This window comes from Dermacentor silvarum, chromosome 1 (genome assembly GCF_013339745.2).
Source record: "Dermacentor silvarum isolate Dsil-2018 chromosome 1, BIME_Dsil_1.4, whole genome shotgun sequence".
Taxonomy (NCBI): Eukaryota; Metazoa; Arthropoda; class Arachnida; order Ixodida; family Ixodidae; genus Dermacentor; species Dermacentor silvarum.
In genome coordinates, this window is record NC_051154.1 from 116571596 (window position 1) to 116586605 (window position 15010).

General features: G+C 46.8%; 1 protein-coding gene across 1 annotated transcript in view; it reads left to right on the forward strand.

Moving 5' to 3' along the window:
* The window catches only part of LOC119435506 (solute carrier family 23 member 1), a 130900-nt gene that overhangs the window by 62893 nt on the left and 52997 nt on the right, over positions 1-15010 (forward strand). The window contains exons 7-8 of the mRNA XM_037702348.2: positions 9658-9839; positions 12127-12247. Coding sequence (XP_037558276.1) covers positions 9658-9839; positions 12127-12247 — 303 coding nt within the window. The remainder of the gene's footprint in view (positions 1-9657; positions 9840-12126; positions 12248-15010) is intronic.

A 15010-nucleotide genomic window follows, 5' to 3' on the forward strand; every position in this document is an offset into this window, starting at 1 on the left:
GTCTGCTCGAAGTAAACGTGTACTATGAGTTGTAAATCTCTCTGTCCTTGATACATGGTATAGAGGAGTACAGCGCATAATGCGACAAGAAATAGCCGGAATGACAGCTTACCCGGTAGCTTCTGTATGTGTTCTTGCCAAAGTGGCTCAAAATATCCCCTCACTTCCTTCCGCCATGATTTCCGCCAGCGCACGTTACGAACGCTTGTTTGTACGAAACGGTTTGCAGCAAGAATGTTTGTGAAAGCGTGTTATTTGATATAGGCACTATTCATACGTGCATCGCGCATGACCTATCTGTCCTGTGCATTTGCTTAAGTATCTTTGGCGTCATGGCCCGTGTACACTTTTTTTTTTTTCTGATGTTTTGTTTTCATGTAACAAAGAAGGACCTGTAAACTCTTTATTGTCATCCGTGTTGCTTAATTACTGTCTCCACCAACCCCTTCCCTCCCTCCCACCCCCCTTATTTTTCTTTTTTTTTTCTTTTGCATTGGAGAATCATAAGCGCTTCACTGTCATTTGTTGTCTATTTCATGTGTTTTCTTCCCGATAGTCACTCCATGAAATATTGTGTGCTGGGGAGAGGTTATTCCCGTTGCATGCCTCATTTACTTCTGCCTATTCATTTGTCTGCATGCCATGACTTTATGCTCCTTTTTTCGTACAAGGAGGCCTTAGGAATATTTGTTATGGACGTTCATTTGTTCGTGAATTATTGATGTAATTTGAAGTCCACAGCAGTGGAGGAGCACGTAAAAGCGAAAAAATAGAAAAACGGGAGGGGGGGGGGGGGGGAGGGCAAGAATGGTCCACTCACATAGACCAACCAACTGTCAACATTTTTGATCACTCTTGTTGTTGTTGTTGTTGTTTTCTTTTTTCGCGGCTTCAGAGCAGGAGAATTGGGAATCTTGAAGTATTCTCGTACGTACTAGCTGTAAAATAGGAAATAAAAATAAATTTCTGAATGACGACAAGCGCTGCAAAGAAAGAAGGCATGCCTATATGCTGGCCTGAGTAAGTTATAAATCTACTGGGGTTGTGGGCCTCAAGGCGCCTTAAATTTGTATGGATGCGGCCATAAAAGCTCACAAACAGTAGAAAGAGAAAATTCGGCCATGCATTAAATTGCCGCTTCAATTTCGCATATGAAAGAAAAATAAAGCCAACGTATAACGTTCTGCTCTCGTCAGACAGCATTGATGCAAGCCGTTAAAGTAGAAAAGTTTTCCTTCTTCTTCTTAAAGGGGACGAGGGAGTTGGTAGGGGGGTTCCTTTGACTTCGTATGAAACTGAGCGCATCGATATCTATGTTTATGGCATTTTTATGTTTGCTTGCACAGGGCACACACTCAGCTTTCCTAAATTTACAGAGTACGCTGGCTGCTTCAGCGCAATTTATCACAGAAATGGCCATGCGTCTTTGTTTCCTGGCTCTATGGTCCCCCTAATACTCAAAACCAGCCCAAATATATTTCAATTGCTGATGGCTGAGTGCAGTCTGATTCCGAATATTCGTATGAATATATCTCCCCAGCCTCCTTCCTTGTATATACGATCGTGCTGCGGGCCTGCCAGAAGTAACTATGCATATATATTTTATAACCTTGTAAAGTTCTGTATGCTGTAACCGCGATTATATGTTTTCTTGCCAGGGACCATAGCCTTCTGTACGACATCTCCAGGATTTTCCTTACAATTCAAACCAACCACATAACTAAACGCATTCGCAATTTCATTGGAGAGAAATGCATAAATGAGGTGGGAAAGAGATTGATGTTAGCTCAAATAGAGGCATCTGGTTTGCTACAAAACACTAGAGGATGGGTGAGGGGAGAAAGCTGGAAGGCAAAAGCGTAGAAAGAAAGCACACGCGCAAGAATTCAATTTAATCACTTAAATTCTGGGGTTTTACGTGTCAAAACCGCGATTTAATTATGAGGTACGCTGTAGTGAGGGACTCCGGCTTAATTTTGACCACCTGGGGTTTACTTAACGTGCACCCAATGCACGGCACACGGGTGTGTTTGCATTTCACCACCATCGAAACGCGGCCGCCGTGGCGGGGATTCGATACCGCGTCCTCGGGCTTAGTAGCCCAACGCCATAGCCACTACGCCACCACGGCGGGTCCACATGCACAAGATAAAAGCGCACAATACAACGTGGCACTTTCAGAGTCGATCTAATAGGTTGCGTGAGCGTCGGAAATTAACTGGCGCCCTTCATCGCTTTTCAGTGTCACGAGCGCATAGGGCGGCACTCCAGGATGGTTATGGCCGAAAACAGTGGGTTTTCGAGACGAGCTCGGTCACGAGCGACTGCTTCGGTGCGCTGTAGCGTGGACAGCACCAAAGATCTTCGCCCATATTCACAAAACCTTCTTACGCTAAAATTGTTCGTAAGAGAAAATGTCAGCCAATCCTGATGCTGGACATATTATTAGCGAAGGCGGTTGGCCCATGGCAGACAGTACTTACAAAAGTAAAGCTTTGTGAATTTGGCCCCGTGTTCGAAAGTTTCCTCGAAATCGAGAGTATGACAGAATCCCGTCGTGTAGGGAGGGAACATGATGAATGCAGACACAGAACACAAAATACGTAGTAATGTTAACGTTTCGGCTTCCACACGGGAGCGTTGTTCAGAATGAGACTAAAAGCGATAAAACTGTCGCTGTTAGTATGTCGCATAACGCGACCGACCCCCATCGTATGCGGGTGAGGAATTACCATCGTTTCAGTGAAAAGTGCCCGCCATAGTTTGGATGTGAAGCGACTCTGATAAAAGCGCATGGTTCGATTCCTTTCTTTCACATACATACGTGCCTGATCCCAATTAATAGCACGGCCTGACTAAACACAACACTCCGGAGGCGCGTTCGATGACACGTGTTGCTTCTTGACGTGGTTTTGGTGCTGCTTTAGCCGCGCCTCGAAGTTCCCACTTTCGCTAATGTAAATATACGGACAGATCGCGCATGGAATGTTTTTTATTTCCATATTACAAAACACAGATAAACAAACACTTGTCGGACCTGTAGCCAAAGGCTAGTTCAAGGTCCGATAAACAAAATACAGGCAAAACCTAACATAGCATCAAGATAATAGGTATCAGAATGAATGGAGTGAATTTACCAAAAGAGCAAAAAACAAAGTTCGAAGTAACAACACGTGGCATACTGCACACCCGGGAATTTTTTCATTCTTTAGTTTATCTGTCACGTTCCTTTCGCTGCCGTTTCCTCGTTTGGCTTCCTCATAGTGTCGTCGGTGCCGCATACGTCGCAAGCAGCCCTGTTGGCAGCCCGATGGCGAAGAGCAAGGGGTGTTGTAAAGGTTACAGCAAGCCACAGTTGACAAGGAACAGTTATCTCACTTTAAAGTTGTCCAGATAGGAGCCGGACTCGGAGACAGGGGTCCAGGCGATGCAGACGGCTGGGCTAGAAACTTGGCGTGTTCCACACGAACTGTGTGGCATCATGCACGAGCATGGTAAAGTTTGTTGTTGCTGCATGTGTTCTTGGCAGCAGAACGGGATCCTGCACGCCCTCTTCATGAGCAAACCGAACAGCGTCATCGGCACGTTCGTTGCCCACTATGCCACAATGGCCTGGAAGCCACTGAAACCTGACATTGTGCCTTTGCTCGGCGATACGATGAAGGCCTTCGCGAGTTTCTATTTGGTCGTAGGGTACAATAAAAATGGTGGATATCAAAACATTGTGCAGGTGTCTTGGGATCACTGATCACGCTCCACTTTAGAGTTGCTTGCTCACGAAAGAACCGCGCTATAAAGAGCAGCAAGCTCTGCATCTGTCAATGTCGCCCGGAAGGAGGTTTTGAACTTTATGGTGATAGCTTTTGTCAGGAAGGTCACACATCCTGTAGATCCAGCCCCAGTGGGCGATGGATCAGTGTAAATAATATTACAGTATTTGTTTGTCTCCTGCATCAGAAGTAGAGATAGCTGCAGGAGAGCTGGTGCCGTTAATCTTGCCTTCGTCCAGATGCCTTGTACTTATGGTCGAACTTTTGGGTGAGCCAAGCATCAAGGGGGAACAGGTAGTGTCGCAGGAGCCCTGTGAAATGAAGAAAGGCAGAGAGGATTAGACGATATCGCTTGACAGAAAGAGGCCCGCGTGGTCGGTTTTCTGGCATCAGAGCGAGATAATCAGAAAGAGCGCGACCAAGGTTCCTCCCTCACGTGTGCTCAGAGTGCTTTCAATATATACAGTGTGAGCAGTGACAGTGTAGTCATGAGCAATGGCAGTAGCTTGTGCGGTCGGCCACACACATCGTGATATCCCAGGACAAATCCCTCGAGGCTGGGCTTGAATACCTGCCAACAAAATTTCATCAAAGGGCTACGCATGGCATTGACACCAGCAGTCATTGACAAATCTAGAAACCTAAGAAACGACGTTCTTTTGGTACTCAGACGTTGACGTTTATAAGTACCAGACAGATACGAAAGCCATCATCACAGAAATTCTTTGTCAGCCACACTACCTTAACTCAAGCTTGATTCGCCTAGTAAACCGGCTGGGCACGATATCGTTTTCAGTCACAAAGACAAAACGTTCGTATACGCCATAGCCTTATTCGCCACCCGTTTGAAAAGTTACGCATGCATATAGTTTAATTTCTAAAATTGACTGGCCTCAGTGACCATTTGTACAGATGACAAGCATAACTTCGTGCACACGCAGCGGGTTTTGTCTTCTTTGTTTTAGTGGCGACATTCTAAGAATCACAATCGGGTGTTTGCCTAGTAACTGTGTATAACAAAGCGCTTGGTGATTTTCGATGAGACTTTTTATAAACGCATAGCAAACGCACTGCAGCTGTAGCGCACCTCAATTGTACACAAATAAAAACACTTCCGCCGTTTGAACCTCATTGGACATATTATCATTGTGTTGAACCCTTTTCATTTCAATGCTTACATGTTCTAGAAATAGGATATAGTAACAATAACTCACCATATTGGTACTATACCGTTTATCACTACGAAAGCGGTAGATACGGGCTATATTTACGAGGAGCTGCAAACTTAATTTTTTGTAGCACAAGCACTAAGTGACACTAGTGTTTCTTGCGCAGCAACTTCCGGTTAGGGACCGACTTCCAGTTTGTCACAGACGTGGGACGAAATAAACAGAAATCATAGAAAAATAAAAACAGGTAGATATCGATGGTTCTACTTATGGTTGATGATTGATATGACATCAGAGCCCAGGTATAGTACAGTAAAAAGCTAATTAAGTGTCAGAAATAATTAGAAACAATTGGGGAAAGCCTAATTGCCGTACGCCAAAGCACACAATCGTACAGTTTAGATACCCACCGTATCAGTACAGGTTCCCGTGAAACTCCAAGACCAGAAGTGACGTCATCAGTGACGTCACACTTAAACCAGGGTGCCCGCTCATTACTAAATAAAATAAAGACAAGCTAATCAGAGTTACACACCACCTGACACAGAGTTAACGCCTGCCTAACGCAGTGGAAGGGTGACGTCACTCCCTCCTCTCTCGTTTCTCCCCTCCCGGAGCGCACCTGCTCCGTCGCTCGCTCGCGCGTGCCATCTGCGCGCCGGCGCTCGTTACATGCTCTCAGGTCAGCGGTGGAGGTGCGCGTAAGGTGCGCTTCGTGCGCCGTCCTCTAGGTGGCCACGCGTCGCGCCCTCCTTCGCTCCCTCGCCCGCTCCTCTGTGCGTGGCGGTTTCCCGCCAGTTCCATTCGCGCGTTCCTCCGAGTTCGGTCTCCCAGGGTACACCAATGCCGAGGTGCGAGGGCCACTACCTGACACCTAACTCAAGGATTAGGGTCGTTTCTCTTTCTTTTTTTACTTTTTTTCAAAGTGCCAATACAAAGTGCATTTCGTCGCGACTTACATGCCTTCTTTCTCTATGTCATTACGGTTTTCTCTATGTCACTTGGTGCCACTCCTTCTTTCTGTGCACTATTTGTATTTCTATCGGTGCGAGCTGTAGCCAACTCAAGGCTCAGAAAACAGTGGGGACCATTTATATCAACAAAAAGCAATAGTGTGGTTTTAAATATCCCTTTCCTTGCACACCTTGCCATGCGAGGTTCCGTCATGCAGTTAATAATACGCGAGGTCCGAAAAAGTGAATTGAAAAAAAAAACACTTTTTTTTTTGTTCTTTACTTGGGCAGCGCCTCCTCTATTTTTCAATGCCAGCCAGATGCGGCGGATCCAACGGTTCACCACCCTCTCAGATCGCCCTTTCCTACTCTCTCCAGTCGGCTAGCGCTCACGCCTGCTTTGCGGTCGTGGGGGAAACCACCCTCTGGGTGGCACCTCACGGCGGAAATCAGAGGAAATGATCCTGACAGACGCGTGAAGCGTTTCTTCTTTCTGGGGTTTTAGTAGCCAAAACCAGTTCTGATTATGAGGCACGCCTTAGTGGAGGGCTCCAGATTAATTTTGAGTACCTGGGATTCTTTAACGTGCACTACAACGCAAGCACACGGGCGTTTTTGCATTTCAACTCCATCGAAATGCGGCCGCCGCGGCCGGGATTCGATCCCGCGATCTCGTGCTCAGCAGCGCAACGCCTTAGCTGACTGAGCCACCCCGGCGGGTACAGACGCGTGAAGCGTCTACAGCATCTCCCCCAGAACGGCAGCGGCACGCGCTCAGACGCATGCGTGACGCAAGCAGTCGTACCTTTAGTCGTACCTAGAGTTACTGTATAGGCCTTATGCGAAATTGCTGCCACCTATCGGAGTCTGACGAAGCTACCGACGCGGCGCCATGTTGAAGGCATCTGTCCGAGTCGTATTGCTGTCGCTGCTACAAGTGTTTGCTTATATGTGCTTTGATTATAATAAATCTGCGCATAAAAAATGTCAAACGAGTGCTGTGCGAAGTTGTCCGCGTTATTGGCATTTCGTAGTGACTTATTTGACAGTTATTACGCTTCAATAACTGCTTCACAACGTTAACGCAGTTACAAGTTCGTCACCGAGTCGCATGTGAGCCTGCCTTCGTTGAGAGCGGAGCAGTGCGCAGGGTAGTAAACTTTCTCTTTTTGTTTTCAGTGTGGCGCATAAAGCGTTTTCAGCCAGCTGAATATCCTGGGTACAGTGTGCAAGAGAGACAAAGAAACAACTTTATTTACGACATAACGAGGTCGCTAAATTAGCTTGCAGGTGGTCCGAGGGGTGGTGGCCAATTGCTTGCCATGACCGTCTCGGCCGAGTTTGTTACTTCTGCCTGAATCTGGTGGCCAGTCGCCGACAGGAGTGACTCCCATGTCTCGTGGGAGGGAGTTGGCAGCATTGACTGTGGAGGAGGGTTGCGCTCGCATTCCCAAAGAATGTCATTTCGGGTAGCCTTCATGCAGTTGCAATGTTGGCCCAAGAGGAAAGGCTTTCGCGCACCAAGGCCGGCTTGCAAATACAGTGCATGTGCGAAGGTCATTAAGAGACTTTCGCGTGCGACGCGACCAGGCGCAGCGACGACGATACGAGCAAGAAGCTGTCAGAGCAACGTTTGTTTCAGAAAGTTTGAGTACAATAGGGTGGTCACAGGATCTTTCCGAGATGTGCTGACAAAAAAATGTTAGGTCAATTAAATTAGCGTTTCACTCTGTCGCCGGTGCCTACGGTGGTCTTGCGGATCTCGCCTCATTGCAGCTATGCTCAATTTTGCGACGCCGAGGAAACACTGACAAGAAAATACCTCGACGAAACCAACAATCGCGCACCCACGGTCGAATGTAATCCATTTCCCGGAACGGGATTTTTTATTTCCATACCAGAAGTGCCAGACACACCTGAAGTGCCTCACAGCATTCCATAACACACGGAATGCTTCAAAAATGTGCACCAAACGGTATCTTGTGAAACTCCACAATCGCATACAAACTAAAAACAACTCTCCAGCACAATCTGTGTGAACCGATAGCGCGCACGAGCAGCCCTTTTAGCGTGTATCCGTTATCGAAATGCAATAAACGAACTAAAGATTTCAAAAGCAACGTAGACATGCGCGAGCACCCGCAATGTACCTTTAAAGATCGTATACATGAAGGTGGCTTTTCTGTGAAGCTGATGGTAACGAAAACGCAACGAAAACCGTCTCGTTTCGGCATGAAGCAAAATGTGTGATCACGTGCGCAGATGCTATCATCGTATTTCCTAAAGGCGAACGTAAACACGACCTTAGTCGTTAGCAACGTGAGCACTGAAGTCGTGAGCCGGAGGCATTCGAAACGTCCAAAGCGAAGGAAAATAACAATGTGGGGGTACAGTTTACTGCTTACCTTTTTTTCCTTCGGCATCCCGATTTCCTCGCTTTGAAGGAAAAAATGTAAGCAGTAAACTGTGGCTCTTATCAGGCACCGCACGTTCATACGTAGTACGTTCCGTTCGCTCACATGCGGACTGCGCTTAGCCTCCAACATGGCGGGTATGCACACGACGGCCGCCAGATGGCAGCGGATTTCGCATGAGGCCTATAGGCTCCCTATACAGGGAGCCTATAGTATACAGGGAGCTTATACAGTAACTATAGTCATACCCTATGGGTAGCGTCACATCGCGGCAACTCACTCAACTAAGGCACACCAACGGCTCCCATAGCGGAGCGAGCGATTGCACTGGCATTGAAGACATAGAGGAGGCGCTGACTTGGGCAACAAAAGCGCGACTAAACGCGTACACATTTACACCCCCCACCCCTCCATTCCCTCCAAAAAATGAAGCGGATTCCGGTGAAAGACCTAAAATTTGGGTGCGTGTCACTTTGTGAGTATATACGTATGTATTTATGCCACCGATTATTCTTCCACTTTTTGTGACGTTTTTGCGGTATGCTGCGTCTCCATCATTTATTGCACTGAGAAGCAGCCGCGACATGCGTCGCTTGTCTCGAGACACGAGATCCGACTTTGCGGTTAAAAAACTCCGTGAAGGGTAGTCTTGGTAACGTTCTCATTCACAGAGATGCAGCAAAACACACTATCAGGAGATAGGAGGATGGGGAGCGAGAGGCGGTACATAGAATAAGAAGCCCCTGCGGGTGGAACTTTCCTTACCTCGTGTCCTCCCTGGTCCGTGTCAAATTTTGTGTGTGTTCCTACCCTAAAATATGCACCAACTCGCCCCACAACACACGTTACTTTGAACCTCCTTGTTGCACCATAATACTTCTTATCGTTGTATAGTACTCGTAAATGAAGGTCCCGTGGCAATATTATTTCTTCTACACGACAAAGGAAGTCAATTTAGACTCCCTGATATGAGGCATGCGATATTTTGCCCCCTTCTTTTCATAGGCCTCGTGGTCACCCCTGTAAATAAATTCGTTTTCACCACCTTTCTTCGATTTCTTTTTCTCAATTCATCCAGGGGTGCCTTGTTCTGCGTAAGGTGCAAGCATTAGCATGCGGTCTTCTTCCTTCCTTCCTTCCTTCCTTCCTTCCTTCCTTCCTTCCTTCCTTCTTCCTTCCTTCCTTCCTTTCTTTCTTTCTTTCTTTCCTTCCTTTTTTCTTTCTTTCTTTCTTTCTTTCTTTCTTTCTTTGTGTAAGCGTTTCACGTTCGGGTTAATAATATTGCTCAGCGGACTCGAACGTTAAACGTCCATTGACGTGGTTGCTCAGGTTCTACGTCGTTCTTGTGCAGATCTCCGGCGCCATCATCGCGTCAGCGGCGTTCGAGGTGCTGCTGGGCTTCACGGGCATCGTGGGTTTTCTGCTCCGATGGGTGACCCCGCTGGGCATCGCACCCTGCATCGCGCTGGTCGGCCTGTCGCTATTCGAGGAAGCAGCTCGGCTGAGCTCCGGCAACTGGGGTGCCTCGTTCATGTTGAGTGCCCGCTTGTCCTTCTGCCTCTGTCAGTAACAAACCTGCATTCTGCTGCGACTGGTAGGCAGCAGTGTCCACCACACCAACTCGCGAGCTTACAAGCACAGGCGAGGTTCACGCAAAACAAACACGAGGGCAGATTCACAAATCTTTTCTTTCGTAAGTTTGCTTTGCCATTGGCTGGCCGCCTTCACTAATGATATGTCGGGCATCCGGATTGGCTACAATTAATTCTTATGAAAAATTCTAGCGTAAGAAGCTTTTGTGAATTCGAGCCCTGGAGCGCTGTAAGGTAAAACTATCCCAATGTGTTTTTATTTCAATCTCCTGATGTCAAATGTACGTAAGCGCCAGCAAAAGCATCGGGCGACGACCCGCAGCGTTGTTCGAACAGCCCAATCAAACGCTGTCCTCGTTTATAGGATCGAGGTCACTTATGCTTGCTTTCAAAGCGAATAGCATTGCTTGTCTTGGCTGGTTCTTTATCTAATTGGCTGACAAAAGGCGAAGAACACGGGGAGAGGCTTTCGGTGGGGCCGAACTAGCGCAGTAAAAGTAGATAATCGAATAAGGAGGGTGGTGCCGGTGTCTGCGATTTGCCCGCTTCCCTTTGCTTAGCTCGCTGTGGCTTGTCGAAAATCGCGGCGGCGTGCAACGGAAGAATAAAAATGCCGCCTAAAACGGGTTCTCAGCGAAGGAGAATTGGCAGAGCGATGTTATATACGTGTGGAAAGGGCTCGACAACGTTATACTGTCATGCAGAATTTTTTATTCTACGCAAATAAATCCCTTCTCTCCGGCAGCTCCGAGTAGACAGTGCCATTGTGATCAGCGGAAAGCGATCTTCTATTCCTTTTGGAACGGGGCAGTCTTCAGGTCCTTCCGAAAAAAGCTCAGTTTTGTTCGGCATATTAATGCCTCGTTAATGCGTGCACGTCACTCGGACGGGGTGAATTTTCGTGGTTTTGTGATATCGCATGACAGACAGGTGAAGTGCGCGCAGCCCGAAAATTTTCGGCCAATAGCGGAGGGCTAATAATTATTTTTCTTTTTTTCCGGTCTTGTCATGCATTATCAGTCTGTACACGTCATAGTAGATGGGAAGTTTTCGCGGTTTTCGTGGAGTTGCGTGGTAGACAGGCCAAGTGGAATAGATATTTAGAATGTCCGCTGCAAAACGCTGACGATTTTCTGCCGGTCTCATCTCGAGCTGCGTGCCACCGCACCTGACCGTACAAAGCCCGACACTTAGCGTTGATCGAGACGTGGTGATTTGATATGATTTCAGTTCGCTCAAGAAATTGTTATTTCCTGAAAAATGTGCTGGTTCGCAAGCAAATTTATTACACCTAATTTCGCCACTATAAAGCCTGTCCCAATAAACAGCATTTATGAGAAAAAATCACCGGACTGTTTTATCACTGACAATCCCAGCCTTACTATTCCTTTTCTTTTTCCTGGTGCCCTAAAATGCTCACAGGCCAGAGCATTTTCACATATTATATCAAAGTGGAACAAGTTTATTAAAAAATGGCTTTAATTTCCTGCACGCACAAATAACAATTATTACAAGTCTGAATTTTCCAGTACCTAACTAGGATTATTTTACTGTGATAGCAATTGTATGGACATTCCAGGCGCATTCTTGTCGTCGGCGTCGCCTAAATGTTCCGTATGAAGTCCAAGGGCGATAACATCGTCGTGGCACGCCATATGTTGTATGTGCGGGTGAAAGCATGCGAGGGTGAGTCGACGATGGCGGGTCAATCTGGCGCGCGCAAGGGTGAAAAGCGGGCAGGAGGCGCGCCATCTTCCGTCGCGCACAAGGCACTGGGTGGAGGTGAGGGAGCGGTGGGGGCAGTCTACTCCGACGGCGGCTGCGAACTGCGTGGCCGCGCGGGCCCTATTTTGAAAGCGATATGCGATGGGAGCAGAGTGCGCCGAGTGCTGATAGGTTCGTGTACGCTGTGTTTTCGCCGCTTAGTTCGCGTTGAAGCGAGAGGCAGCACAAAGGTCAGTCAATTCGCTCACTGCTGGCACCGCGCTTCCTCACTCCAGCGTTTTGATAACGAGTTTTTGCGGTCATCAAGTGAGATGTGTTTATGTTGTCTTGTGCGCACGTGACACCATGCTTGTAAATTTAATTAGTAAGCAAATGTTTATAAGTTCACATGGCCGATAAAATTACTATCCTTACTTCGTATAGCTGTCTACTAATTTGCTATCGCAATCGATGCTCCGCCTTTCGGGCGAAACTGCGACGTTTTTCTTCTTCTTCTTTAACAGGAGCATCATACTCATGACGATCTTCTCGCAATATTTTCAAAACGTCACAATTCCTGTTCCTGGCTGGGAGCGTGGAAAAGGCTTCATTGTGAGACATTTCGCCATCTTCAAGCTTTTCCCGGTACGTTGAAATTCCTTATTTCGGTACATAATAGCGATAAAACGTGAATGCACGCTTTGACAGAAAGGCAGCACTCGCTATTATTTCCGTATGCTCTCACCAATACACGCGTTGCGAAATAGGCGTGTGTCATATATGGTCCAAATGAGTAGTAACTGTCGCTGGATGACATCGATAGTTGCATCATTTGGTTTCTGGCTTTCATTTGAGGACATAATGAAAAAAAGTTATGAAATCAAGGGTATATGTTGCTACAAAGTGGAAGACAATGTCTACCAAGCCGTCTGTTTGTTTGTTTGTTTGTTTGTTTGTTTGTTTGTTTGTTTGTTTGTTCGTTGGTTTGTTTCTTTCTTTGTTTCTTTTTTTGCTTGCTTGCTTGTTCGTTCATTTGTTCGTTCGTCTGTATTCTCAAGATGTTACAGCAGCGCAAACTAAAACATATACACAAAGAAAAAGATACCCGGGGACAAGCGCTAACTGCTAACTGTCAGCTTTTGTTTATTGGACGTATTTATATATATAGAGAGGAAAAGAAAATTCGGAAAACAAAACAGAAAGTAAAACCACGAAACCTTCTACGTGCACATGCCTCTGCTTTCTGAAAAGAATAATTCTTTTGCTGACAATGCCACAGAAGGGATACTAACACAATTGCCTTCCCGCGCCAAGCGCGCATCCTCAGCGATAGTGCGCACATTCGGCCTTATGTCTATAGTTACCACGCGGGTACACTCGAACTTTTAGAAAGCAGGGGCATGCCCACCTAAATGGTATCGTGGTTCTGATTTCTGTTTTGTTTTCAGAATTTTCTTTACCTCCGCATATATCGTCATCAGCCTATATTTATGTCCACTGCAGGGCGAAGGCCTCTGATCTCCAATTACCGCTGTCTTGCGCTAGCTGACTCCAACTTGCGCCTGCAAATTTCCTAACTTCATCACCCCACCTAGTTTTCTGCCGTCCTCGACTGCGCTTTCCTTCTCTTGGTATCCATTCTGTAACTCTAATGGTGCACCGGTTATCCATCCTACGCATATCTGCATATATAAATATGGCCAATAAACAAAAGCCGATAGTTGGAAGTTAGCGCTTGTCTCACCGTGTCGTATGCGCGTATGTTTGTGCGTATGTTTTAGTTCGCGCTGCTATAACCTCATGATGCAAAACCAACTGGCCCAGTCTTTCGCCCAGTCTTTCACCTTACTCTGTCTGTCTGTCTGTCTGTCTGTCTGTCTGTCTGTCTGTCTGTCTGTCTGTCTGTCTGTCTGTCTGTCTGTCTGTCTGTCTGTCGTCTGTCTGTCTGTCTGTCTGTCTGTCTGTCTGTCTGTTTTCTGTCTGTCTGTCTGTCTGTCTGTCTGTCTGTCTGTCTGTCTGTCTGTCTGTCTGTCTGTCTGTCTGTCTGTCTGTCTGTCTGTCTGTCTGTCTGTCTGTCTGTCTGTCTGTCTGTCTGTCTGGTCTGTCTGTCTGTTCTGGCGGTCTGTCTGTCTGTCTGTCTGTCGGTCTGTCGGTCGGTCGGTCGTCGGTCGGTCGGTCGGTCGGTCGGTCGGTCGGTCGGTCGGTCGGTCGGTCTGTCGGTCTGTCTGTCTGTCTGTCTGTCTGTCTGGTCTGTCTGTCTGTCTGTCTGTCTGTCTGTCTGTCTGTCTGTCTGTCTGTCTGTCTGTCTGTCTGTCTGTCTGTCTGTCTGTCTGTCTGTCTGTCTGTCTGTCGTCTGTCTGTCTGTCTGTCTGTCTGTCTGTCTGTCTGTCTGTCTGGTCTGTCTGTCTGTCTGTCTGTCTGTCTGTCTGTCTGTCTGTCTGTCTGTCTGTCTGTCTGTCTGTCTGTCGTCTGTCTGTCTGTCTGTCTGTCTGTCTGTCTGTCTGTCTGTCTGTCTGTCTGTCTGTCTGTCTGTCTGTCTGTCTGTCTGTCTGTCTGTCTGTCTGTCTGTCTGTCTGTCTGTCGTCTGTCTGTCTGTCTGTCTGTCTGTCTGTCTGTCTGTCTGTCTGTCTGTCTGTCTGTCTGGTTGTGTTTGTGTTTGCTGGCTTGCTTGTTTATCACTTCTGCTTCTACTTGGTTTGGAATGTTAGGGAGCTGAGACCACTCAAGTCTCAAAGCCACTACATTCTTAGTCCATGCGCAAAGGAATTCGCATATGAGTCCTGCGAATAAATGAAATCACACGAATACAGCTCGGAAAAACAGTCTATAGGATCATGCAGCAGTGTGTGATATACGTGTATTTTATATTCTAATAAGTGTCCGGTAAATGTGCATTTCATGCATAAAGGTGCTGCAACTGTCGGATATGAGCGATAAAAAACTTCATTATGAAATTCTCCCGTTTTCAAGCTTATGTTAAAACACTTACTGACACAAAGACGGCCTGTCTCAAGTGGAACGCAAGAAAAAGGAAAGGCGCAAAAAATGAAAGCAATATTCGTTTTAGGACTAAATAAAGAAAAAGGGAAATCAAAACTGAGAATTACCCGACACGACAATCGTGATGCTGTAGCATCTGCCTGATAGCGTGAGCATTTGAATCAGCAAAGGAGAAATGGTCACCTCTGATCCTGCGGGAAGCCGGAATGACATCAATACGAGAGTGACGCGTTAAGCACGAGCAGCTTTTGATGGCATGATTGAACACCGCAGCACAAGTGTTAAAGCATCGCTGACTAGTTTGCTTCACGTTTTTACACTGTATTTGCAACTGTTGTCGTCCGATGAATCCAAATTGCGTGCATTATGTGAAGTGGCCGCTATCGCTGTTAATGCTATAGGCTTTGT